At 46.5% G+C, this 27,641-nt stretch overlaps 1 non-coding gene and 1 gene segment (V, D, J or C); one reads left to right on the top strand and one right to left on the bottom strand.

The window, feature by feature from the left end:
- Window positions 1-9,982: 9,982 nt before the first annotated feature.
- On the bottom strand, window positions 9,983-16,257 carry LOC114809230. The segment is given in 3 exon segments: window positions 9,983-10,735; window positions 15,598-16,069; window positions 16,185-16,257. Coding segments are annotated over 3 exon segments (579 nt in total).
- A 3,234-nt stretch (window positions 16,258-19,491) lies between these two features.
- LOC114809281 lies at window positions 19,492-19,629 on the top strand. The gene has a single exon (XR_003757068.1). It is a non-coding gene; the product is annotated as a small nucleolar RNA SNORA7 (small nucleolar RNA).
- Window positions 19,630-27,641: the final 8,012 nt, after the last annotated feature.

Genomic DNA, 27,641 nt, shown 5'->3' with positions numbered 1-27,641 from the left:
ACCTAAGTCAAGTCACCTAGACTATCAATGAACCCCTGTGATTAGGTGGCCATTTATTGGGTCATCATTTTTTTTTAATGGTATTTATTAAGTGCTTACTTTGTGCCAGATACTCTACAGTCCTTTAGACTGTAAGCTCATTGAGGGAAGGGAATATGTCTGTTACATCTTTCTATTGTACTTTCCCTAGTGATTATCACAGTGCTCTACACACAGTAAGTGCTCAGTAAATACAATTGACTGACTGATTGTACTAAGCACTGGGGTACATAAAAACTAATCAGGTTAGGCATAGTCCCTGGCCTGCAGTGGGCTCACAGTCTTAATCTCCATTTTACAGATGAGGTAACTGAGACCCAGAGAAGTTTAGTGACTTGCCCAAGGTCACACAGCAGACAAGGGGCAGAGCTGGGATTAGAAACCAGGTCCTTCTGACTTGCAGGCCCGTGCTCCATCCACTAGGCCATGTTGATTCCTTCTTGAAGGACTTAGTCTGGTAAATGGGTTGTAGTTCAAAAGGAAGCAAATCCTTCATGGAAACATTACAGTAATCAATAAATACAATTGATTGATTAAATCCTGATTTTGATTTTGTTGGGTTTGGGAGTTTAGTAATGAACCTGTTGGACAAAACTTTCAATTGGATCCTGATTGGAATTCCTAATTCCATATCTTCCTTTCATTGCCTCATATGCAGCGGAGGGACCCCTGTGGTCAGAGGTGGGAAGAAGAAGAGAAGCCTGCAAAAGAGACTGAGAAGTAGTGGTCAGAAAGATAGGAGAAATGAGAGGGTAGTGTCATTGTAGCCAAGGTTGGATAAAGTTTCAAGGAGAAGGAGGTGGGTGGTTCACAGTTTCAGAAGTAGCTGAGTAGTCTAGGAGGATTGGGATGGAGTAGAGGCCATCAGATTTGGAGAGAAGAAGGTTAATTGTTAACCTTAGAGTAGGCTATTTCCATGGAGTGAAGGGGATGTAAACCAGATTGGTGGGGATCAAGGAGAGAATCTATGTGAGCTGACCCTGCTGAGATCGACTCACTATGACAGGATGGCAGTAAGGGGGAGGATGGACATTTGGCAAAACCTCTCAATCAGAGCAGCCAGTCCACAGGGTGAGATCCTGATTAGTTGAACCCCCCAATCCCTAAATTATTTCAGGATGTAAGTGTCCCTATCCCAAAGGTAAAGAACTCTGGAAAGGACCCTGATGTATTGGGACATTTGGACATCTGTGACATTTTAGGGTTATCGGGGGGTGGGGAATAGTGTAGCAGGGAGGGGTGCTCAGCCCTCAATCCCACCTGAAATAGTTCTCAGAGTCAAGTTAGTAGTGCCAAGACCCATTTGCCTTATGCTAGATCCCAAATCCTTTCAGTTTTCCTTTCCCAGGAACAACAGATTGGACATCTCTTCCTATAGAACCTAAGTCTCTGCACTCCGATAAGTGTCACAAACCTCTGTCCTAAACCCAAATGTCTCATTCATTCAGTAGTATTTATTGAGCGTTTACTATGTGCAGAGCACTGGACTAAGCACTTGGAATGTACAAATCGGTAACAGATAGAGACAGTCACTGCCCTTTGACAGGCTTACAGTCTAATCGGGGGAGACAGACAGACAAGAACAATGGCAATAAATAGAATCAAGAGGAAGAACATCTCATTAAAACAATAGCAAATAAATAGAATCAGGGTGATGTACATCTCATTAACAAAATAAATAGGGTAATGAAGATATATATAGTTGAGCGGACGAGTACAGTGCTGAGGGGAGGGGACAGGAGAGGGGGAGGAGCAGAGGGAAAGGGGGGAGAAGAGGGTTTAGCTGCGGAGAGGTGAAGTGGGGGGGTAGAGGGAGTAGAGGGAGAAGGGGAGCTCAGTCTGGGAAGGCCTCATGGAGGAGGTGAGCTTTAAGTAGGGTTTTGAAGTGGGGAAGAGAATGAGTTTGGTGGAGGTAAGGAGGGAGGGCGTTCCGGGACCGCGGGAGGACGTGGCCCGGGGGGTCGACGGTGGGATGGGCGAGAACAGGAGATGGTGAGGAGGTGGGCGGCGGAGGAGCGGAGCGTGCGGGGTGGGCAGTAGAAAGAGAGAAGGGAGGAGAGGTAGGAAGGGGCAAGGTGATGGAGAGCCTCGAAGTCTAGAGTGAGGAGTTTTTGTTTGGAGCGGAGGTTGATAGGCAACCACTGGAGGTGTTTAAGAAGGGGAGTGACATGCCCAGATCGTTTCTGCAGGAAGATGAGCCGGGTAGCAGAGTGAAGAATAGACTGGAGTGGGGAGAGAGAGGAGGAAGGGAGATCAGAGAGCAGGCTGACACAGTAATCTAGCAGGGATATTATGAGAGCCTGTAGCAGTAAGACAGCCGTTTGGGTGAAGAAGAAAGGGCAGATCTTGGCGATATTATAAAGGTGAGACCGGCAGGTTTTGGTATTGGATTGGATGTGTGGGGTGAACGAGAGAGCTGAGTCTAAGATGACACCGAGGTTGCGGGCCTGAGAGACGGGAAGGATGGTCGTACCATCCACGGTGAAACGGAAGTCAGGGAGAGGACCAGGCTTGGGAGGGAAGATGAGGAGCTCAGTTTTGGTCATGATGAGTTTTAGGTGGAGGGCAGACATCCGGTAGAGACGTCTTGGAGGCAGGAGGAGATACGAGCCTGAAGGGAGGGGGAGAGGACAGGGACAGAGATGAAGGTAAGGGGATCGTGAAGGAATAACCTTCCACTCCTTCCAAGACTAGCTACAGGAAGTCTTTGGAGAAAGGCCTCCCTCCCCCTCTCTCAGATTCCCAAATCCTCACATCTCCGCCAGGGCCAACATCAGAAATCTCAATTACATTTATTAGCTTTGTTGCAAGTATTATTAAATCAGGCAACAATCAAGCAGAATTACCATTTAAACTGCCTTGCCTTACCCCTAATACTTCTCCCCAACCCCAGGAACCTCTATATTTTCCTGTAGGGGTTCCAGGGCTCTTGTCCCACTGATCCTTTCTCCCCACCAGAGACAATAATGTTGGTATTTGTTAAGCGCTCACTATGTGCAGAGCACTGTTCTAAGTGCTGGGGGAGACACGGGGGAATCAGGTTGTCCCACATGGGGCTCACAATCTTAATCCCCATTTTACAGATGAGGTAACTGAGGCCCAGAGAAGTTAAGTGACTTGCCCACAGTCATACAGCTGACACGTGGCAGAGCTGGGATTCGAACTCATGACCTCTGACTCCAAAGCCCATGCTCTTTCCACTGAGCCACGCTGCTTCTCTGTGACAGGAGCCTCACATTTTCAGAATCCAGGCTGCTGGATTGAAAACTTTCAGGATATCTCTGTTCTATTGTACACTCCCAAACACTTAGTACAGGGCCCTGCACACAGTAAGTGGTCAATCAATACCACTGAATGATTGATTGATTGATTGATCGACTGATATTCTTTGATTGATATCCTAAATCCCACTTGGGATGGTTTACGATCTCTCCCTGTGTGTCTTTCCAGGGTCACGGTTCCAAGTCAGTCTAGTGTCCTGCTCTCCCAGGGACATGGCTCCAATATTGTTACCGCAAAATGGCCTAGGTCTTCCACCACCTACTCTCTGGCCCCTTGATCTCCTTCCCAATTGTCCTTTCTTATTAATTTGGTTTCAAGAAATTACATACAAGGTATTCATTAAATTTCCCAAAGGGAGGGCCTCAAAAGAATCTAATGCTAGGTTCCTCTTTCTACTCTTGATTGTGGAAGTTAATTGGAGTAACCGCCACAATATCCAACCATAAAAATCGACCAGTTTGTCCTATTCACCCCACATTCCCCATTTTGCCTCAATTCACTTGCTTCCTTTCAGCTTGCATACTCAACCCTATGGCTCCAGAGTTTCCTGAACTCCAACTTCTCAATCTGCTGCCCATAAACCTCAAACTTTGAACCGCTGCACTGAGCCAGTGCCTGGAAATTCCACATCTTTTTCTGTCTCTTTGTTTGTTGATTATTACTGCCACCACCCTGTCACTGTTGGTTTCTTCCCAGCCTTCCCTATCCATTCATTCATTCAATAGTATTTATTGAGCGCTTACTCTGTGCAGAGCATTGTACTGAGCACTTGGAATGAACAAGTGGGCAACACATAGAGACAGTCCCTGCCGTTTGACGGGCTTACAGTCTAATCGGAGAAGACAGACAGACAAGAACAATGGCAATAGAGTCAAGGGGAAGAACATCTCATAAAAACAATGGCAACTAAACAGAATCGAGGCGATGTACATTTTATTAATAAAATAATTAGGGTAATGAAAATATATACAGTTGAGCAGACAAGTACAGTGCTGAGGGGATGGGAAGGGAGATGGGGAGGAGCAGAGGGAGATGGGGGGAAAAGAGGGTTAAGCTGCGGAGAGGGGAAGGGGGGGCGGTAGAGGGAGTAGAGGGAGAAGAGGAGCTCAGTCTGGGAAGGCCTCTTGGAGAAGGTGAGTTTTAAGTAGGGTTTTGAAGAGGGGAAGAGAATCAGTTTGGCGGAGGTGAGGAGGGAGGGCATTCCGGGACCGCGGGAGGACGTGGCCCGGGGGTGGACGGTGGGATAGGCGAGACGGAGGGACGGTGAGGAGGTGGGCAGCAGAGGAGCGGAGTGTGCGGGGTGGGCAGTGGAAAGAGAGAAGGGAGGAGAGGTAAGAAGGGGCAAGGTGACGTAGAGCCTTGAAGCCTAGAGTGAGGAGTTTTTGTTTGGAGCGGAGGTTGATAGGCAACCACTGGAGGTGTTTAAGAAGGAGAGTGACATGACCAGATCGTTTCTGCAGGAAGATGAGCCAGGCAGCGGAGTGAAGAATAGACTGGAGTGGGGCGAGAGAGGAGGAAGGGAGATCAGAGAGAAGGCTGACACAGTAGTCTAGCCGGGATTTAACGAGAGCCCGTAGCGGTAAGGTAGCCGTTTGGGTGGAGAGGAAAGGGCGGATCTTGGCGATATTGTAAAGGTGAAACCGGCAGGTCTCGGTAACGGATAGGATGTGTGGGGTGAACGAGAGAGACGAGTCAAGGATGACACCGAGATTGTGGGTCCGAGAGACGGGAAGGATGGTCGTGCCATCCACGGTGATAGCGAAGTCTGGGAGAGGATCGGGTTTGGGAGGGAAGATGAGGAGCTCAGTCTTGCTCATGTTGAGTTTTAGGTGGCGGGCGGACATCCAGGTGGAGACATCCTGGAGGCAGGAGGAGATGTGAGCCTGAAGAGAGGGGGAGAGGACGGGGCGGAGATATAGAGCTGCGTGTCATCTGCGTAGAGATGGTAGTCAAAGCCGTGAGAGCGAATGAGTTCACCGAGGGAGTGAGTGTAAATGGAGAACAGAAGAGGGCCAAGAACTGACCCTTGAGGAACTCCAACAGTTAAAGGATGGGAGGGGGAGGAGGCGCCAGCGAAGGAGACCGAGAATGACCGGCCAGAGAGATAAGAGGAGAACCAGGAGATGACGGAGTCTGTGAAGCCAAGGTGAGATAAGGTATGGAGGAGGAGGGGATGGTCGACAGTGTCAAAGGCAGCAGAGAGGTCAAGGAGGATTAGAATGGAGGAGCCATTGGATTTGGCAAGAAGGAGGTCATGGGTGACCTTAGAGAGAGCAGTCTCGGTAGAGTGGAGGGGACGGAAGCCAGATCGGAGAGGGTCCAGGAGAGAATGGGAGTTAAGGAATTCTAAGCAGCGATTGTAGATGACTCGTTCTAGGATTTTGGAAAGGAAGGGTAGTAGGGAGATAGGGAGATAACTGGAAGGGGAAGTGGGGTCGAGAGAGGGTTTTTTTAGGATGGGGGAGACAAGGGCATGTTTGAAGGCAGGGGGGAAGGACCATTGGAGATTGAGTGGTTAAAAATAGTAGTTAAGGAAGGGAGGAGGGCAGGGGCGACGTTTTTAATAAGGTGAGAGGGAATGGGGTCCGAGGCGCAGGTGGAGGGGGTGGCACTTGCGAGGAGGGAGGAGATCTCCTCTGAGGATACTGCAGGGAAGGATGGAAAAGTAGGGGAGAGGGTTGGTTGGGGGAGGGGAGAGGCGAAGGGGTGACTTTGGGGAGCTCAGACCTGATCGTGTTGATTTTTGTGATGAAATAGGTGGCCAGATCATTGGGGGTGAGGGATGGGGGAGGGGGAGGAACAGGGGGCCTAAGGAGAGAGTTAAAGGTCCGGAACAATCGGCGGGGGTGATGGGCATGGGTGTCGATGAGGGAGGAGAAGAAGTTTTGCATGGCGGAGGAGAGGGCAGAGTTAAGGCAGGAAAGGATGAATTTGAAGTGTGTGAGGTCGGCTTGGTGCTTGGACTTTTGCCAGCAGCACTCAGCAGCTCGAGCATAGGAGCGTAGGAGGCGGACAGAGGAGGTGATCCGGGGCTGTGGGTTAGTGGAGCAAGAGCGGCAGAGGGAAAGGAGGACGAGAGAGTTGAGTTGAGTAGAGAGGGTGGAGTCGAGAGCGGAGACCTGATCGTCGAGAGTGGGAAGTGAGGACAGGGCAGCAAGGTGAGGAGAGATGCTTTTGGAAAGATGGATGGGATCAAGAGAGCGGAGGTCTCTGTGGGGCAGTAGCGAAGATCTGCAGGGGGAGGGAGTGTGAGAGATGAGGGAGGTGAGAAGGTTATGGTCAGAGAGAGGGATTTCAGAGTCGGTGAGGGAGGAGATAGTGCAGCGGTAGGAGATGACGAGATCGAGGGTGTGACCGAGTCGGTGAGTGGGCGCGGTATGGTGGAGGAGGAGGTCGGCAGAGTCGAGGAGGGATAGCGGGCGGGTGGCAGAGGAGTCGTCGGATACATCCGTATGGATGTTGAAGTCTCCGAGGATCAGAGTGGGCAGAGAGAAGGAGAGAAGGAAGGTGACAAAGGGGTTTAGGTGGTTGAAGAAGTCGGAGGTGGGACCGGGAGGTCGGTAGATGACAGCGACAAGTATCTGGAGGGGGTGGTAGAGGCGAATGATATGAGCTTTGAAGGAGGGGAAGGAGAGGGAGGGGGGAGGAAGGATAGGGCGGAAGCGGCAATGGAGCGAGAGGAGGAAGCCAACGCCTCCTCCCTTACCGGTGAGTCTGGGGGAGTGGGAGAAGGAGAGGCCTCTGCTGGAGAGAGCGGCGGTGGAGACCGTGTCTTCGGGAGTGAGCCACGTTTCTGAAAGGGCGAGGAGGAGGAGAGAGCGGGAGAGGAAAAGGTCATGGATGAAAGGTAGCTTACCTGTAATAGAGCGGGGGTTCCAGAGGCCACACTTGAAAGTAGCTGTGGGTGCAAGGGGGGGAGGGGGAAAAGGGCGGGGGGAGGGGAGGGTTTGTATTGGAAGGAGGTGGCGGGGCCCTGGACGGGGAGAGGGGGATGAGAGGTAGCGGTGGGACAGGAGGACTGGGAGGGGGCGTGGGTGGGGAAGAGAGAAGGGGGGAGGGGGAGAGGAGGGGGCTTGGTGGGGGGGAGAGTAGGGGGAGGGAGAAGAGGGGTAGCACTGGTAAAGTGGGGTTCTAGGGCGGGAGAGGGGAGGGGGGAAGGAGGCAGAGGAAAGAGCGGGAAAGAGCTGAGCGAGAGAGGGGAAGGGGAAGGGGAGGATAGGAAGGGGAGGGAGGGAGGAAGGGGGGAGGAGGGACATGGTAAGGCCAGAGAGGTGGGTGGCAGCACTGACAACGATAAACAGTAACAAACCAAATCGGTAATATACCCAATGGCCCTGCCCCCTCTGCCTCCTCCACCACATGAGAAGCATTGTGGTTCAGTGGAAAGAGCACGGGCTTGGGAGTCAGAGGTCATGGGTTCTAATACCCTCTCCATCACTTGTCAGCTGTGTGACTTTGGGCAAATCACAACTTCTCTGTCCTTCAGTTACCTCATCTGTAAAATGGGGATTAAGACTGTGAACCCCACATGGAACAACTTGATTACCTTGTATCTCCCCCTAGTGCTTAGGACATAGTAAGCACTTAACAAATATCATTATTATTATATTATTATTGAGTGAGGTCCCTGGGCCACAAAGACGAGACAGAGACAAGCAAGTCAGTCACTCATTTATTGAGCACTTACTTTGTGCAGAGCACTGTACTAAACACTTGAGAGAGAACAATGCAACAGTATGAGACACATTCCCTGCCCATGATGAGCTTACAGTCTAATAGGGGAGACAGACATTAATACAAATAGATTACAGGTATGTACATAAGTGAAAACTCTATAGAGACAATACCAGAATGACTACTGAAGATAGGACGTTCTGGAGAAGGTATGTCCATGAGGTTGCTATGATTTGGAAATAACAGGACAGCATTTGATCATCATCATGATGTACATAAATGCCATGGGGCTGGAATGGGGGATGAATTAGTTCAGGGCAATACAGAAGGGAGTGGGTTAAGGGTGAACAAGTGTTAAATATATGTGGCAGGGGCAGGTTTGGAGTCCTGGTAGAGGAACAGGGTGGAAGCAGGGTCAGGGGTGCTATGGGCATGGAGATGAGGAGGGGGTGGGGTATGGGAAGAGGAGGTAGTGGGGAGAGGAAGTGGGGGGTGGGATGAGTAAAGCAAAACATATTTTTTTAGTTAGTGGAGGCTGGCAGGGGGAGCCCCCAAGTGCCAGGGAGATAAGTGCCCTGGGAGCCAGTGGGTGGGATTGCTTTGTTCACGAAATTCCCAGAGCCAGCTCTGGAATGGGGTGGTAGGCTAGTCTGACCTTTATGACTCAAGAATGACACCTGAATTTCAGCCCAAGGGTGGTGGCAGCTACTGAGGTTTTCAATCAATTAATCACATTTATGAGCAACTTCTCTGTGCAGGGCACTGTACTAAGCACTTGGGAGAGTACAATACAACAACCTAACAGACATATTCCCTCCCCACAATGAGCTTACAGTCTCTCTCTCTCTCTTTCATCCTATTGTTTGAAGAAGCACTCTTACCTTCCATCCTCCAGGTGGAATGGGTGTGGTCCTGGGGTGGTTTCCTGGGGTCCTCGATTCTGTGGTGGTTTGGGGAGCAAGGTAGTCAGAGCCTGGCTCAGTGGTGGTTTCACTTGACTGTTGCATTGGCATCCTCCAGTAGAGAGGAAGCCTGTTACATCCTCTCAAACCTGTTGGTTTTTGCACAGTGCCTTGTAGAGGAAGTTTCATTGTGGTACTGCATGCATCACAGTGATACACAATGAACACTAAACTTCCTCCCCTCCTGTAATGTAGTGCTCATGGTATCTCATGGTCTGTGGTCACATAATGTCTCCAGATGGAGGATGGGGGTTACCCAGCAGACAGTGTCTTTCGGGGTGACACCCTACCCAATGTTGAGGGTGGTAGAGGGTCAGTCACCTGAGTTGAACTGGTTGAGTTGCTGGACCGAGCCCAGGATCCCATCTCAGAGCATGTCTGTGGTGCCTGGGGGGAAGGGGAGGAGCAGGGAGTTTCAGCTTTCCTGAGATGCAGGTGACCAGCACCAGCAGTAATGGTAGGGGATGGTTCTGGGTTTGAGATGTGGGCAAGGAAAAAAAGCAAGCACACACACCACATGGAAAGTTCAGACTTCCAAGGGACTCATGTCTTGCTCCCTCTTCTTAGAGATCAGATCATTACTGCCAGCCTTCCATCAACCTCTCCTCTCTGACCCAATACCTTCTGAAGTTGAGGAGTAGGCAGAGTTCAGCCTGGCACTCACCAGTTTCCTTCTTCCTTCCTATTCCCCAAAGCAATGAAGGGGTTGTTGGGGGGCGTTATGCTTCAAACCCCTGCACTCTGGAGTCCAGGGGCTGTTCAGCCCCTGTGTCTTGCCTCCTCCCAGTGCTCAAGTCCATGTAATGGCAGCAAACCCAGAATGGCTCATCCCAGCATATCAGTCAATCAGTGGTCTTTATTGAGATCTTACTATGTGCAGAGCACTAACCTAAGCATTTGGGAGAGAACAATACTGCAGAATTAGCAGACACTCTCCCTGTCCGTAACAGGCTTACAGTCTAGAGGGGAGAGAGTTATTAATATAAATAAATAATTTATAATATATAATTTAAAGATACATGCACAAGTGCTGTAGAGGTGGGGATGAGGCAAATATCAAATGTCCAAAGGTCACAGATCGAGTGAATCCCCCCAGGAGGAGCAAACACTGTTTTGATGCTGGAACATACTGATGATCTAGCAACAAATGGAAGACCAGGGAGGACTTACAACAGGGTAATTGCCTGGAAAAGAGATTGCACACACAGCCAGAAGTTATATAATGCCAAATTTGTAGGCCACATGTGCTCAGCACCTTTACCTGCTGACATGCTCTGAAGTCTCCTGCAAGGGAATAGAATAAAGACGCTTGGACTGGAATGAGCTGCTGTTTGGGTGTTTTCAACTCTATACTTCTCTGTGGAGGGGTAGCAATGGGATACAGATAAATGAACTTGGAAAGTGGCCAATAGATGTCAATATCCTTTATCAAAAAGTTCCTGATGTTTAACACAAAGTGTGGATCATGAGTAGATAATACCCTGAAGGGGACATTTCTCTTCTGATTCATCCTTAGTCACACCCAAGCCACATCACTTTGGCAGAACTGGTGATGGAAGACTGCTCAGGCTTGGGAGTGGCCTGGTTTGAGGACTAGGCTTCTGTAAATACAGGTTCTACTCACCCATGAGTTCATCCCCTCAGCTTGCAATGGGTCTCCAAAGCTCTGCTCTCCCACACCTTGAACTTTGTCCAACCCTGTTCTTCCCTGGGATGGTCAGTAGGGAGGCAGAATGATACAATATGGCCAAAAGGAGCCAGCCAACTCAATTCTCTTCCTGGCACAAAGAAAGGTAAGTTACCAAGTGGAAGGTTTGATGCTCTACCCTAACCTGACCCTGACCCCAACTTGCCTCCACAAAGCAGAGAAACCTGCCTTTGCGGTGAGTGAGCATGGGACACCCTTGGGCTTGAAACCATAAATGCTTTGCTTGTTGGAGTTTCAGAGAGTAGAGGTCTTGGACCTGAGTGCAGGCAAGAAGGCTGAAAGTTCTGGATCTTAGAAGGAGCAGAGCAAGGCCAGACTCAGATGATGAAGGTGGGAAATCAAGGAGACCAACCAAAGAATAAAATAATCTCATTCTATATTATATGAAATATACAGACACAAAATACATTCACTGTTCATATTAATGAAGCAGAAGAAATGGGAAGATTTCAAAACTGATAATGAATGATTGTAGGGAGCTCAACGGATGAACCTGATAAGACTGAACTAGCTGCACACAGTAAGTGCTCAATAAATATGTGTGAATGAATGAATGAATGAATTGAATCTCTTTCTTTTACTGCTGTTTGACACTTTCTCCCATTATTGTATTCAGTAACATTTCCCTTCATTTTTCCTTTATTTCCTTCCATTCTACAGTAACACAAGGAATACACACACACACACACACACAAAACACATCTGCCTTGTGTAATGTTCAACATTTGTAATGTTCAAATGCCTTGTGGATATGTTCAACTGCTTGTGTTTATAAATATGGTTATAAATAGTTGTCTTCAGAATTTGAAGTAGATGGTAGAATTTGAAGTAGATGGTACTGACAGGACTAATAGTGTTCATGATGATCTTCATCTTTGGGGGGGTGTCATTTCAAAAAGCCAAAATTCTGAAGAGGGGGCAGTTAAGATCACAAGGAATTGTTGTTCTCCAATTCCACAGCACCAGCATAAGGGGACACCCTTTGGAAGCTTGGAAGGTGTTTGTGAAGGCATGTTTCACTGGCGACCACACTTAGTAGGTATGAATCATTCCTTAGAGTTCTTCCCTGAAGTGTAATTCTTACCAGTGAGAAAGAAAGATTGGGGAAGAAATAGAGGGGCATGTTGGGAAGAAGAGGAGCACCTGGTGCATCTTGAGGTAAGGGGAAATGAACTGGTCTGCCTGGGAGAGCAGGAACTCACATTGTACCTTGGATGGATACAGGACACAGAGAGCGATCTGAGAAGATCACTGGAGGTTCAAAGTTTAGTGGCCAGGACTCTAGATGAGTGAGGCTCCTGTCCCTGAGAGGGAGAAGAATGCTAGCATCAGTATACCTTCCAAGAAGTACTGAGGTTCTGTGGAAAGGAGGTGTCACTTGGTTGTTTGGTTGTTTCCTTATTAAGTGTATACTAAATAATGTAAAGATCCCAGATTCTCGGGTCTAGGAGCTGGAGGAGAAGCTCCGGGAGCCAGTGAGTCACAGTGTCTGGGGAGCCACGGATGGAATTGCTTTATTCATGAGCTCCTTGCAGGCAAACTTGGAAAGAGTAAGAGTATAGTAGTCCCAGTGATTTCTTTGCCTTGAGGAAATGACTGAATTAGCCAGAGTAGTAGTAATAACAGGGATGCAGAGACCTTGTGAAAGCAGGGGAAGCAGCGTGGCTCAGTGGAAAGAGCTTGGGCTTTGGAGTCAGAGGTCATGGGTTCAACTCCCTGCTCTGCCACTTGTCAGCTGTGTGACTGTGGGCAAGTCACTTAACTTCTCTGTGCCTTAGTTAGCTCATCTGTAAAATGGGGATTAAGTGTGAGCCTCACATGGGACAACCTGATGACCCTGTATCTCCCCCAGCGCTTAGAACAGTGCTCTGCACATAGTAAGAGCTTAACAAATACCAACATTAATTAATTAATTGAGAGCAGTGTGTAGGATGCCCCACAAACTTCTAGTAAAAAAAAAAAAGAAATCTGGAGCACTTTAGGATCCAACAGAGGCTGACCCAGATCCAACCCTTCTAAAGTTACCCTGGGGGCTTTTCTGGCTGGAATAGAAGGCTAAAAATTCCCGACAATATCGAAGTGCTATGTTCAAAGCAAACAAAATGAAACAGTTTTATCAGTGCAAATGAAATTTGTTCTCAGGGAAACTCGTGTACATAGAAAATGTCAGAAGATTGAAAAGATTTGGATGAATTAATGAAATGATTAGATTGAAGGTTATGGGTTATTCCTCAAGGATATTGGGGATGAAGTAGGAGATGGAAATGCCACAGAAGGCTTCCTGGGGAAGATCTGATTGATAGTTTTTGAACTTCAATTGCTGTAAATAATACCTGGCAAACTCAGTCTCTAGTATTCTCCATGGTGATCATTCCCATTCATGTTATTAATTAAAATGGGCAGAGTGGTGTCAATTGCATAAAGTGTGGTAGATTTGGTTATGGGTGCATTTCTGGGTGCCCCTATCTTTTTGTCCTTCATTTAGTTGTCATCTTTTAATGAGTCTTGGCCTTTGGCTGGTTCCTGTAGAAGGACCTGCCAATTATATGATGCAGTCTGATGTAGAAAGGGAGATGGGTATCCATACCCCCAGAAGCTTTACAGTTTTGGGTCCCGGCTCTTTTGCAAGCCTCACAGTGTTGTATCATGGATCCTAGGAGCAGGGATTGGGGGTTGTCTCTCAGGAGGCTCCCATACCCCTGCAAAGTTCATAATGTTGAGTCCAGACTCCTCAGTTGGAGGTTCCCCGTGAGGCTTCTAATAATAATAATGATGGTATTTGCAAGATGGTACTGCTACCAAGAAGTATTGAGGTTCCAGGGAAAGAAGTTTTAACCTGGATTCTTTTTGGTTGTTTCCTTATTAAGTGTATATTAAATATGGTAAAAATCCCAGATCCTCGGGTCTAGGGGCTGGAGGAGAAACCCTGGGAGCCAGTGAGTCAAGCACTATTCTAAAGACTTGGGTAGATAAAAGGTAGTCAGGTTGTCCCATGTGGGGCTCACAGTCTTAATCCCCATTTTCCAGATGTGGTAACTGAGGCCCAGAAAAGTTAAGTGACTTGTCCAAAGTCACACAGCGGACAAGCGGTGGAGCCGGCATTAGAACCCACGACCTCTGACTCCCAAGCCCTTGCTCTTCCACTTTGCCATGCTGCTTCTAATGCTATAGCCCAACTTTTAGGAGGGGCAAGGAGAGTCATCCCCACAAGTTTCACACATCTCTGCAGGGCCTCACACAGCAAGCTTCATAATGCTGTGTTCAGACTCTTCGAGGAAGTTGGTGCTGTTGTTCCCATGAGCTTCCCACATCTCCGTGAGCCTCAAACACTGCACCCTTGCTCCTGGGAGTTGGAGGAGTGGGTTCTCCCACAGAGCCTCAGAATGCTGTATCCTGACTCCTCAAGTGGATGTCATGTCGGTTACCATAACTCCCGGCCTGCACAACCCCTGTTCCTCCAGAGGACAGAGAGGATGTTTGGGTGGGGGGGGAGGCTTTCTTCCTGAGGGAGAGACACTGGGTGGCTGTGGGAGGAGCAGAAGGGACATGGCTCCAATATTGTTACCGCAAAATGGCCTAGATCTTCCACCACGTACTCTCTGGCCCCTTGACTTCCTTCCCAATTGTCCTTTCTTATTGATTTGCTTTCAAGAAATTACATACAAGGTATTCATCAAATTTCTCAAAGGGAGGGCCTCCAAAGAGTTTAATGCTAGTTTCCTCTTTCTCCTCTTGATTGTGGGAGCTAATTGAAGTAACCACCACAATATCCAACTGTAAAAATCGATCCGTTTGTCCTGTTCATCCCACACTACCCATCTTGCCCCAATTCACTTGCTTCCTTTCAGTTTGCATATTCAACCCTATGGCTCCAGAGTTTTCTGAACTCCAACTTCCCAGTCCGCTGCCCATAAACCTCAAACTTTGAACCTCTGCACTGAGCCACTGCCTGGAAATTCCACATCTTTTTCTGTCTCCTTGTTTGTTTGTTGATTATTACTGCCACCACCCTGTCACTGTTGGTTTCTTCCCAGCCTTCCCTACCCAATGACCCTGCCCCTCTTCTGCCTCCTCCACCATATGAGAAGCAATGTGGTTCAATGGAAAGAGCACGGGCTTGGGAGTCAGAGGTCATGGGTTCTAATCCCCTCTCCATCACTTGTCAGCTGTGTGACTTTGGGCAAATCACAACTTCTCTGTCCCTCAGTTACCTCATCTGTAAAATGGGGATTAAGACTGTGAACCCCACATGGAACAACCCGATTACCTTGTATCTCCCCCCAGTGCTTAGGACGTAGTAAGCACTTAACAAATACCATCATTATTATTTTATCATTATTGAGTGAAGTTCCCTGGGCCACAAAGACGAGACAGAGGCAAGGAAGTCAGTCACTCGTTGAGCACTTACTTTGTGCACAGCACTGTACTAAACCCTTGAGAGAGAGAACAATACAACAGTATGAGACACATTCCCTGCCCATGACGAGCTTACAGTCTAATAGGGGAGACAGACATTAATTAATACAAATAGATTACACGTATGTACATAAGTGAAAACTCTATAGAGACCCATACCAGAATGACTACTGAAGATAGGACGTTCTAGAGAAGGTATGCCCATGTGGTTGCTATGATTTGGAAATGACATGACAGCATTTGATCATCATCATGATGTACATAAATGCCGTGGGGCTGGAATGGGGGATGAATAAGTTCAGGGCAATACAGAAAGGAATGGGGTAAGGGTGAACAAGTGTTAAATAAATGTGGCAGGGGCAGGTTTGGAGTCCTGGTAGAGGAAGAGGGTGAAAGCTGAGTCAGGGGTGCTATGGGCATGGAGATGAGGAGGGGGTGGGGTATGGGAAGAGGAGGTAGTGGGGAGAGGAAGTGGGGGGTGGGATGAGTAAAGCAAAATATATTTTAATAGCTTACCTGGAGGCAGGTAGCAGAAAAAAGGGAGATTTCTGGTGTCCTCTACTTCTTCTCTGATGCTTTTGTTCAGCGGTGGCAACGGCTGCCCCAATAGCTTCCTGGCCTTTGGTATGGGAGGAGTTGAGGGGTTTATGTCTGGGCCCCACCTGTTTCTCCTCACTGGGTGCAGAGCAGATGTACCGGGCGGTGTCCTCCACTTTTAGACTGTCCATCTGCAGGTACAGCCTGCTGTTGGCATTGTCCCTGGAGATGGTGAATCGTCCCCTCACTGCATCCGCGTACCTTATATCACTCCCATCCCCACTACTGATGCCGGCGACAAACTCAATGGACTTTCCTGGAGCCTCTCGGTACCAGTACATACTATAGTCCCTAAAGTTGAACCCTGAGGCCTGGCACGAGAGATGCAGAGATTCCCCTGGATATTTCACGCCTCCTCCGGACTCCACCAGCTGCACCGCACCCTCGCATCCTGGAAAGGAAAACACAAACATTAACCGTCACCAAGGAAATCACTGGCAGGCAAGTGCAGTCACACAGATAATCCCACCTCACAGATAACTCTAGCTCATGGAGTTAAAACATACCTGTGAGAGCTAGGAGCAGCCACAACAGCTGGACCAGGACCAGCATGTTGTGGCCGGGGCTGGAGAGAGGACTGTGAGGGACAAGGAGGCCTGCTGACAAGTTAGGGTTCAGGAGGAAGTCAAGGCAGTAATATTTGGGGGTGGGCGGCGGGGCAGGAGAGGGGAGGTAGAAACAGGAACCAATAAACCATCAGCTCAGCTCTTCCTGTGGTTCTCGCCTGATCTGGTTCTGGACCTCCCTCTGCCCTTCACCTCAACCTGAGGTTAAAATTGAACTCATGCCAGCTCAGGGCTTCTCTAGAGAGGTAGCTACATTGTGCAAAGGCCTTTGGGAGTCTGAACCAGAACAGCAGCCCCTCAACCCCAAAGACTTATGGGTAATGGATAAACTCATGGGCAATGGAGAAGCAGTATGGTGTAGTGGATGCAGCACGGGCCTGGGAGTCAGAAAGTCATGAGTTCTAATGCTGGCACCACCACTCATCTGCTGTGTGACCTCAGACAAGTCACTTCACTTCTCTGGGCCTCAGTTCTCTCATCAGTAAAATGGGGATTGAAGCTGTGAACCCCACATGGGACAGGGACTGTGTCCAACCCTATTTGTATCCACCCCAGTGCTTAGTACATTAAGAGCTGGCACATAGTAAGAGTTTAACAAATACCGTAATAACGTAAAAACAACTCTGAGCCCAGGATGCTGTACCAAAGACCAGGATTCTACAGTGGTATTCCTAGGTGCAGAGATCAGGACTCAACTTCTCATCCTTCCCTGCATGCTCTGCCCAGAATCACCACCTAGTGCAATTCCTAAATACAAAACACTGTATTATACACTGAAATATTAATACATAAATGAGATATAGATATGCTCCCTTGTCCCCAAGGGCGTCACCATCTCAGAATGAGATGAGCAGGAGGCAGACACTTAAGGAAAGGCAAACATAAAAAAGACATAAATTACAATAAACACAGAAGAAGTGACAGGATTTCAGGGTCCTTACAACTCACAGACCCATAATCCAGGAAGTTTCAGCTGCTGCCATAGTTGTGACCTTTCCAATATTCTAGAAGTTGAGAAGGCAGCATGCTGCCTTTGGTCATGTCATTCCCTGCGCTGAAGCAGAGTTGATAGGAGCCTCTGGGATCATAGGGGAAAGGCAGCAACTTCCTGCATGGTTGGTCCCGTGGGTCAGGAGTGAGGTGGCAATGGAGGGTTCATACCATGCCCTAGGCGTGTCCTTTCCCCCACTGGCCCCAGATAGTTGATCCGTCCTCCCCTAAACAGGGAAAGGCCAGGTGCCTCCAAAGGCGAGAACACAATTCCTACAACAGATGCAAACAGGGAAGGAGGAGGGGGAAGGAATTAAAATGGAGTCTGAGTTGTAGTTACACAGCTTGCAGAAGCAGCTTCAGCTAGTTGCTGGAGTTTTGCTATTGCTTGCAGAAGCCAAGAGGTAGGAAGGCAGAATTTAACACTGAGGTGTTAATGCTGTGAAAAACAGGAAATCACACTGAGGCAAGTAGAAAAGGGAGAGGGTGAGTTGTTTTCATCGTCATCTTTTTTTTTATGGTATTTGTTAAGCACTTAATATTTGTCAAGCACTGTACCAAGAAATGGGGTAGATACAAGCTATTCAGGTTGGGCACAGTCCCAGTCGCGCTAGGGTTCGTCTTACTCCCCATTTTACAGATGAGGCGACTGAGGCCCAAAGAAATGAAATGACTTGCTCAAGGTCACATAGCAGAGAAGTGGTGAGGTCAGACCCATGCTCTACCCACTAAGCCACTCTGCTACTCATTAAGTTGTGCCTCATCAATATCACCACTCAGCAACCTTAATATTTATTACCTTTGTACATAGTACTAGCTCTTTGAATAGTCCTTGTGATGTAAATGATTATTATGTTCCAAGCACTGTACTAAGGGCTGGGAGAAATACAATCTCATTAGGGCTGGTAAAGTCCTGATATTTTCTTTATTAAGAAAAATAACACCATCAGGTGTGAGCTCCTTAAAATCACCCCAGCCCCACCTCAGTCCTTCCTCCTTCCAGCCCACTCTTCAACTTTCCCATTCTTCCCAGAAGTATCTCCAGAGGAGTTCTCTTGCCTCCTCTCAAATGCCACCCCCTCCACATGAGCATAGAACCCCATTCCTTTATACCTTATAAAGAGCCTTGCCCCCTCCCTCCTTCCCTCTCTAACAGTCATCTCCAACTGTTCACTCTCTGATAACTTCTTCTCCATTGCCTTCAAAGATGCCTATGTCTCCCCCATCCTACAAAAACCTTTCCTTGATCTCACGGCTCCCTCCAGCTATCACCCCATCTCCCTTCTACCATTCCTCTCCAAACTTCTTAAGTGAGTTGTCTACACCCTCTGTCTCAAATACCCCTCCAATCTGGCTTCCGTCCCCTTCACTCCACTGAAATCGCCCTCTCAAATATCACCAGTGATCTTCTTGCCAATTCAACAGCTTCTACACTATCCTAATCCTCCTTGACCTTTTAGCTGCCTTAGATGCTGTGGACCACCCCCTTCTCCTGGAAGAGAAGCATATCCACATCTTTTGGCCCTTTGTTCAAAACTTTTTATGTGTGAATTAGCACATTAATTAAGCATTTAAGCTTTAAAGCAGATTACATAATATTCTGGATTATCTCTACTTGTTCCAAGTGGTTTGAACAAGGAAAAATAATGTTCTGGGATGACTGAGAGATGATCAGAATCTAAGGTTAAAGGATTAGCCCTTCATATTTCTCCTTTTTCCTTCTAAAAGTCTTGTGCTTATTTCTAAACAGAGAAGTAGCGTGGCTAGAGAAGCAGCGTGGCTCAGTGGAAAGAGCATGGACTTTGGAGTCAGAGGTCATGAGTTCGAATCCCAGCTCTGCCACTTGTCAGCTGTGTGACTGTGGGCAAGTCACTTAACTTCTCTGTGCCTCAATTACCTCATCTGCAAAATGGGGATTAAGACTGTGAGCCCCACGTGGGACAACCTGAATCCCCTATGTCTACCCCAGCACTTAGAACAGTGCTCTGCACATAGTAAGCGCTTAACAAATACCAACATTATTATTATTATTAAACAAGGGCACTACCTTTAACTTTTTTACATAGATTTACCTTCTAGATTTAAGTATCACCACTCCTTTAAAGAGTTTAAAGTGTTGTAGTTTATTCTCTTTCATTTTTGTCTTGGTTCATTTATGTGCTGAATAATGTGTTTATTTCCAAAATGTAGTCCTCAAATGGCAGTGCTACTTGACTTAATAGTATTTAATGCTTTAAATCTCCCCTAAAAATTACTGATCCTCTCAGGGTCACACCTGGAGAGTTTCTAGTACCCTACTAGTCTCAAATGTGTGAGGGAGAGTCAAGCAGAGGCATACCCATTCCATTCCTAGCTTGGGCAGTGGCTAGAGAGTGGAAGGCAACCTGCTACAAGTCAAATCTCACCTGCGCTTGGAAGAAAGTAGAGGGCAGAGATTCAAGTTTACTGCACCAAAAGGAGGCTGTGGTAAACCACGTCCGTATTTTTACCGAGTAAACTCTATGGATACACTTCCAGAACGATAGTAGATGGAGACTGAGGTGGTCTAGGAGAGATGTGTGCATGGAGTCGCTATGGCTCAGAAACAACTTGACAGCATAAAACGAGACAAAAATTATTGGGGTCATTTGCATGTCATAGTTTTAGGAAATATAGCTTGCTAAATATTGTAGGTTGCCTGATAAATGACAATGGAAAGTAATTGCTTAGTGTAAGAATACATTTTAGTTTTACGGACTCATTAGGGGTATTATCTTTTTCAATTCTGCAAATATTTTTGAGACAAGCATCAGTAGCCTAGAAAATACTGGGATGCTATGGGTTAAGTTTCTGGCAATACAATATTAGTTTGATGGTTATAGATGCATAAAACTTTTGTTTAGTTAGAATAATGTCTGTTTATTAAAAAACAGCCACAAAACTGGATGCCATTGTTTTACCTCTGTTTTTTTTGTGCTTTGCTTTAAATTATCCCCTGAAGTGGACAGAAATTAGCAACTTTATTGAATGGTTGATCACTTGGTTTTAGTGTTCACTCTAACCCGAGAAATCCTTATTTTTCTAAAACTCATAAATTTCCTCCTGTCAAGGTAGCAGTTTAAAACAAAGTAAATGAAAACAAGATTTCTTTTTAATATGGTATTTTGCTTGACCATTTCACTTTCATTGTATTCCTACACATGTCAATAACATGATAATTTAACCAGAGTATATTAAAAATTCTTGTTTTTCTTCAATATTCTTTTACTTGACAGCTGATAGTAGCCATGACTATAAATGTGACTTTTGCAGATATCTGATTAAAACTTTATGGAAAAATTTTCTCCTATGGAGTGAAATGGCATCAGTTCAAGAAGAAATAGTAAAGCTCTGCATTTGTGTTATACAAAATTGATCACAACAATATGACAGGTATTCACAAAATATTGTATTTTTTTAGAAGATACATGATGATCAAGCCCCAGGCCTTTTAATAGTCTGCCAGTTTAACCATCAGGAAAGTTGTTTGTTTTACCATATAGACTCTCTATTCCACCTGTAAAACTGATAGCCAGGCTCTTTTGATTAAAGACCCTTTTGTGGGCCTGCATCGGACCTGATTACCCCTCCCAGGGTCACACCTGAAGAGTTTCCAGTACTCTACCGGCCTCGACTACTGGAGGGAGAGTCAAGTATTTCATTCCTACGTTGGGCAATGACTAACAAGTGGAAGGCAATCTGCTAAAATGAAATTACAGTTACAAATGTATTAAAATTCTTATTTCTTTAGCTTCCCAAAAATCTAAGAGAAGCAAAACAATTGTTGATTTGAGAGAAAGATGGTCTTATAAATCTGGAAAATGAAATTCAATATGAAAATAATAGTTTTGATCAGAATATTCAGGAAATGCCACAGCTTTATAAAATTGAACTGTAGTTTGGAAATAAACCACAACTACAGCATATCACACAATTGTGCCTATTTTTAGAAGAAAATTATAATTTTTAAAATACCACAAAATCTGGAAATCAACCCCAATTTTAAAATGAAGCAGAGAAACAAACATCTCCCAAATAAATAAAAAAATTCACCTTAACTGCAAGAATGGATACATTGTCAGAGAGATGTATTTGTTTCTCCTTCAGTCGCTGCTGCACCCTCCACATATTTGATATTTTAAAAATGTTTCTTTCCCTTTCCCAATCTGAATTTTCCACCTACCTTCCCAGCGTGTCACTTTGCCTTGTTAATTGATTCAAGCTGGATTAACTGAAACCTTCCTGAGGATGAGGCTAAATTTAGCAGTAGCGATATGGATCCCTAGCACAGCATTAGTGTACAGTGGCCTGAATTCTGGGATCTTTCCCCAATCTCATGTATGTGCTGGGTGGTTCTTAGATCTATTTTACTACCATACTTTACTCTTTTTCTTCTCCCTCTCTCTCACATACACAAATATAGCAGACAAGTAACTATACAGTGTCAAGTCATTTTTCTCCCTTGGATTATCTGGGCATTCCCTGTTATTATTTTGATTTTCTGTGAATAATCCAGTAGCAGCACGAGAAGCAACATGGCCTAGTGAAAGAGAGGTTGGGCCTGGGAAACAGAGAGCCTAGTTCTTAACCTGCCTTTACCACTTGCCTACTATGTGATCTTATGAAAGCCATTTAACTTCTCTTTGTGTCCTTTTCCTCATCTGTAATATGGAAATTCAACACCTGTTCTCCCTCCCCTTTAGAGAAGGGGAAAGGGCCTGTGCCCAACATGATTATCTTCAATCTACCCCACTGTGTAATACAGGCCTTGGCACATAAGTGCTTAAATGTCACAGTTAATATCATTAGCTGCTCTATGGTGAGCTGAAATGGGGAAAATATAAACAGGAAGTATAGAAGAACAACTTTCAAACCCAACAAGATGAAACCTCAGAGGTTGTGGCCGAGCCCCAGAGAGCTGGGGGATGGAGTTTGTAGAGAGGCCAGCTTTTTGCATCACAATTAGAAATGGGGAGTCTCTCCTGGTAGAGCCTTCAGTAAGACTGTGATCCCAAGAGGCAGACATGAAAATGGTGGCAGGCATAATGTTTGCACACTCACAGATGAGGAAGAGAATCTCCATCCTATAGCAATCATATCACACACACACACATACACCCTGAGAAAATCTTCCCAACTATTGCCTCATCTCTGACCTCCCTAAGGACAGGTGCCCAAGACTTTCAGTCAGAAGAGTAACAACACCTGAAGGGAATCACGAGCTGTTTTCCTGAAGCTTTCAGAATTCTGATAGGTAACAATCTAGGCTAGAAATAGCTCATCAAGTCAATCTTCCAAATGACCTGGAAAAAGAAGATAGGAGACTCAGTGACTAAGAAACTGGAGACTTCAAACATCAAGGTTGCCACAGGGAAATCTTCACACTTACCCTGCTGGAATAAAGGAGTCTGCTTGCTGATGTCAGTCTGGGCTCGCTGCCGGGGCCCACTCCAGGTCAGAACCCGGTTTAAGAGACCCGTCGTTGGTGGGCTGCCGGTCGGGAGCCCGAGTTGGGGCTCTGCACCCCGCAACCTCGAGCGGGTCAGCCCGCGCTTTCCGTTTCTTCCGGTGACTCTCCCGGGTCTCTGGCGGCCAGTGTGACTGGAGTTTTGTAATTGACACTGGGACTGGTCATCAAGGGGACCTCTCTGTGTCCCCACTGCTGTGATGAGTGTGGCGACGTAGTCTCTTTCATTCCCACGCTCTCTTTTTCTGTCTCCACATCATTCTCTCCTCTCCCCCAGAGTTCCCCGCTCTTTCTCAGCCGGTCCTCTCCCATGCCCTGACATCAAAGCTACCTTACTGGGGGTTGGTGTCCGCCCCCCTCACTCCCTAGGAGAGTCACTCGCCCAGGAGTGAGGCTATATTTTTTAAGATGCTGACAAACCTTTTTTTCTAGAGATATTTTCAGTCCAAATCAGGACAGCAACTCTTTTTAAGGGAACTTTTTCCAAGGGCAGGCAGAGAACCAGGCTCTCTGTGGGGCAGGCGACTGAAACGTCCCCTCCGGCCCCTCTGCTCTGCAAAGCCGTAGGCCGATCTCCCAACTGACCAGGTTTCCCCGTGTCCTCAACTGTAAGCCTACTCACTTTCTCCCCCGACGTGTGCACGTTCTGCCTTCCGAACCAACCAGCCGGAGCTGCATATTCATAGCCGGAGCGGATTTAGTGAAGGATTTTAAAGAGACAAATCCTTTCTCGTCCTCCCTGTTTCTTCCCACCGAGCCTCCCTCTTCTCACATCTTCCGCTTTTAACTTGGTTCCCCCCTTTCCCTCCTCAGCCTCCCCTTTCCTTTGTCCCTAGAGCCGACTTGATGTAGATTTGGGCGGCTATGATGCTGTATGACAATTCTCACTAGGGTTAGTACCAGGCAGGGCCTCTCAGTTCTCGGGATGCAGACTCACAGTCTACCTCAGGTGAAGAAGGAACTCATTCCTTTTTCTTTGGAGCAATAATAAATAACGTGGAAGTGGATACTCAGCACATGGTCAGCATTCAGTCAGTTCCATTGATAGAATAGGCAGTTGGGGACCAGGGCAGGTGGCTTGTCTCTGGAACTTGATTCTGTTTTTTACTTGAAAACGTGAACTGTTCGAGGAGAAAGATCTTCCTGTAATGGGTTTGAGGGGGGATAAGCTTGATCAGCAGGGAATGCTTGAGTCTGAGTAATTAGAGATGAACATTTCTGTAAGGGAGAAATGGTATCTCTGGCTCCATTTTAATAAAAGTCCACCAAAGTGCTGCTTCATTCTCTAATAAAATGAAGGCAGCTCTGTGACTTCCTCCCACCCTCCAAGTGTGCTTGGTTTAAGAGGTCATGGGGATCCCAGCCCCCGATCAGAAACGAGCCTTTTCATCCTGCTCCGTGGCAGCCGGTTAAATCTGGCCCGAGCCAGCCAGCTGCCCTGCTGCCCCGCGAGTGATGCAGAGGGACTACGACGTTTTGGTCTCTAGTGCCGACGGGAATGAAAACTTGGCTCGAGGCGGGCGAACAGCGATGAGATTTCACATCACAAGAGGTTCTGGATAGTTCCAGAGGGTGGACCCTTTTCATTCATTCATTCAATCGTATTTATTGAGTGCTTACTGTGTGCAGAGCACTGTAGTACACGCTTGGAAAATACAATTCAGCAATAAAGAGAGACAATCCCCATCCCTGGCCTAGCGGGATGCTTCCAGCCCACCTCTGGCCCCAGCACGAGAGTACGTTGCTCATATTTTCTCGGGGTTTGGCCCACGTAATAGTATTAAAGTAGTAGTAAATAGTAGTAGCTTTTGTTGAGCGTCCACTCGGTGTGGTACACTGTAAAATGGGGATTAACTGTGAGCTTCAGGTGGGACAACCTGATGACCCTGTATCCTGTACCCTGACCCAGCGCTTAGAACAGTGCTCTGCACATAGTAAGCCTTAACAAATACCAACATTATTATTATTATTATTGCTGCGCTTCCCAGAGACAAGGAAATTTATTTCCTCCTCTAAATATTAAAGAGAAAAATCAGGCAATTATTGGTGGGAACCATCCAGCTGTTCTTGATCCCTTGTGAGAACACCCACTGAGACTGAACCCACCCACTGGACATCAATTGGAAGTTTGCAGTTCTGAATTCTCCTTTACAGGTGAGGTCTGGAAGCTTCTGAACAGATCCTGAAACAGCAAAATCAAGCCAGAAGGTGTATGAGGATCCTTGTCCCTATAAGTCCAGGGGGCAGTGTGGTCCAATGGTTAGAGCACTGACTGGTCATCAGGAGACCTAGGTTCTAATCCTAGTTACACTGCTGACCTTCTGTGTGACTTTGGGCAAATCACTTAATTTTACTGGCCCTCAGTTTCTTCATTTGTAAAATGGAGATAACGTACCTTCTCTCCTTACCTTTTACAGTGTGAGTATTGTGTGGCACAGCATCTATATCTGACCTGATTGTCTTGTTTCTAACCCACAAAGTTGCAAATATTGCTGCATCCCAGCTGAAAAGTGGAAGTCAATTGCTAAGGATAGTTCAGCATGGCATACTGCTATCCAGAAAGAAGTAGCTTTCTTCAAGCACAGACTTTGTAAGGGACGAAAGACAAGATGAAGGAGAAAACAGCATCAGTCCCTCCAAACATTTAGTATGACCACAAAATAAAAGACAAGTTTGTGTGTGTACGGTATGTCTAAGACTCTGGTCTTTTCAGTCACACTGACACCAACAGGTGAATTTCACAATCTGTGGTATCTTGGGATAATAATAATTATTATGGTACTTGTTATGAACTTACTATGTGCCAAGCACTGTTCTAAGAGCTGGGGAGGATACAGGTATCTACTTGAGCGCTTACTATGTGCTCTGTACTAAACGCTTGTAGACAGGCTTGGGAGTCAGAGGTCATGGGTTCAAAACCCTGCTCTACCACTTGTCAGCTGTGTGACTGTGGGCAAGTCAATTAACTTCTCTGTGCCTAAGTTCCCTCATCTGTAAAATGGGGATGAAGACTGTGAGCCTCATGTGAGACAACCTGATCACCCTGTATCTACCCCAGTGTTTAGAACAGTGCTCTGCACATAGTAAGCACTTAACAAATACCAACATTATTATTATTAAAGTAATCAGGTTGGACACAGTCCCTTTCCCACATGGGGCTCACAGTCTCAATCCCCATTTTACAGATGAGGTAACTGAGGCACAGAGAAGTTAAGGGACTTGCCCAAGGGCACACAGCCAACAAGTGGCAGAGCCAGAACCCACAACCTTGAGCCCACAACCTCTGACTCCCAATGCCATGCTCTTGCCCCTAAGCCATGCTGCTCATCCCAATGTTTATCACATTTGACACTGTGGAAGCACAGAGGTCTGGGTGCTGTTTTACTTCTAGACCTGTTTATTGCCTCATACTTATTTAAGTGAAGAAGAGTAACTTCACTGACTAGGGTCCTTAAGAGTGGTAGAATACCAAGAGTGAAATATGATGGGTCTTTAGGCCTGGACTCCATGTTATCTGACCTCAAGCTGCCATTTACTGAAAGTAGGCACATCAATCATCCTTCCCTCCTTTGTTGCTTCCTGACCCAATCTCTATCTTATCAGGGAGCTTGGAATGGTAAGGTTTGAGAAAAGATGGAGCTATTCCTTCCTTAGCAAGTTCAGAAGCCCTGGCCAGCTAACAGTAAAAATTATGGCTGCTTGTCTTAGAGAATATACCTTGTATTGTGCTCTTTGATCAAATGTGAACTCTAAGTAAAGGAACTCGGTATTGCTTGAAGTTGAGCTGGCCTTGATTAGTAGAAGCGTAGCTCAGTGGAAAGAGCTCAGGCTTGAGAGTCAGAGGACATGGGTTCTAATCCCAGCTCCACCACTTATCTGCTATGTGACGCTGGGCAAACCACTTAACTTCCCTGGGCCTCAATTACCTCATCTGTAAAATGAGGATTAAGATGTGAGCCTCATGTAGGACAACCCGATTAACTTTTATCTACCCCAGCCCTTAGAACAGTGTTCAGAACATAGTAAGCACTTAACAAATACCATAATTATTATTAGTAGTGGCAGTAGAGGAAACTCAGCCCTTCAAACCACCACTCCCTACTATGCTACCAGAAACAAACTTGTCTCTGACAAGCCTCCCTGAACACAAAACAGAATCCATGAAATTTTCTTCAAGAACACGTAGTATGCACTTAATAAGTTCATAGTTACTGTTATTGTTATTTGTTTTTAAAGAAGCCCAGATGCCAGGGCAATACTTCAGCAAAGAAGCTTCAAGCTCAACAGGTTGGATGTCTAATGCTCTGTGGATCGAATAGGTTGCCCATTGCCAGATTTTCTTCTTGTACTTTGTTTGGGCAAGGATAAAGTTAATTCTGCCAACATCATTCATAGTCAAATTCACAAGTGAAGTCAGACATAACACTCCCCGCACTGCCTCTGTCCCAGGTCAAGAGCAGTGCTTGGCACATAGCAAGTGTTTAATGAATATAACAATAATAATAGTAACAACAATAATAATGACATAAGCAATGATAATTATAATACATTGATTTTTTTAGTCCCGCTTTAATTTTCTAAAAGTCCACCGTGACCATTTCTGGTCCCCCAAGGAAATCCAGTCACCCTGAAATAATTATAAATAAAATAAATTTTGGTATTTGTTAAGCACTTACTAGTGCAAAGCACTGTTCTAAGCGCTAGTGGATACAACATGATCAGGTTGTCCCACGTGGGGCTCACAGTTTTAACCCCCATTTTACAGATGAGGTAACTGAAGTACAGAAAAGTTAAGTGACTTGCCTAAAATCACACAGCTGGCAAGTGGCAGAGCCAGGATTAGAACCCACGACCTCTGACTCCCAAGTGGCTCTTTCCCCTGAGCCACACTGCTTCACAATTATTCAGGGACTGAAGTAAGA

This window comes from Ornithorhynchus anatinus, chromosome 2 (genome assembly GCF_004115215.2).
Source record: "Ornithorhynchus anatinus isolate Pmale09 chromosome 2, mOrnAna1.pri.v4, whole genome shotgun sequence".
Taxonomy (NCBI): Eukaryota; Metazoa; Chordata; class Mammalia; order Monotremata; family Ornithorhynchidae; genus Ornithorhynchus; species Ornithorhynchus anatinus.
This window is presented reverse-complemented; position numbering and strand designations above follow the sequence as displayed.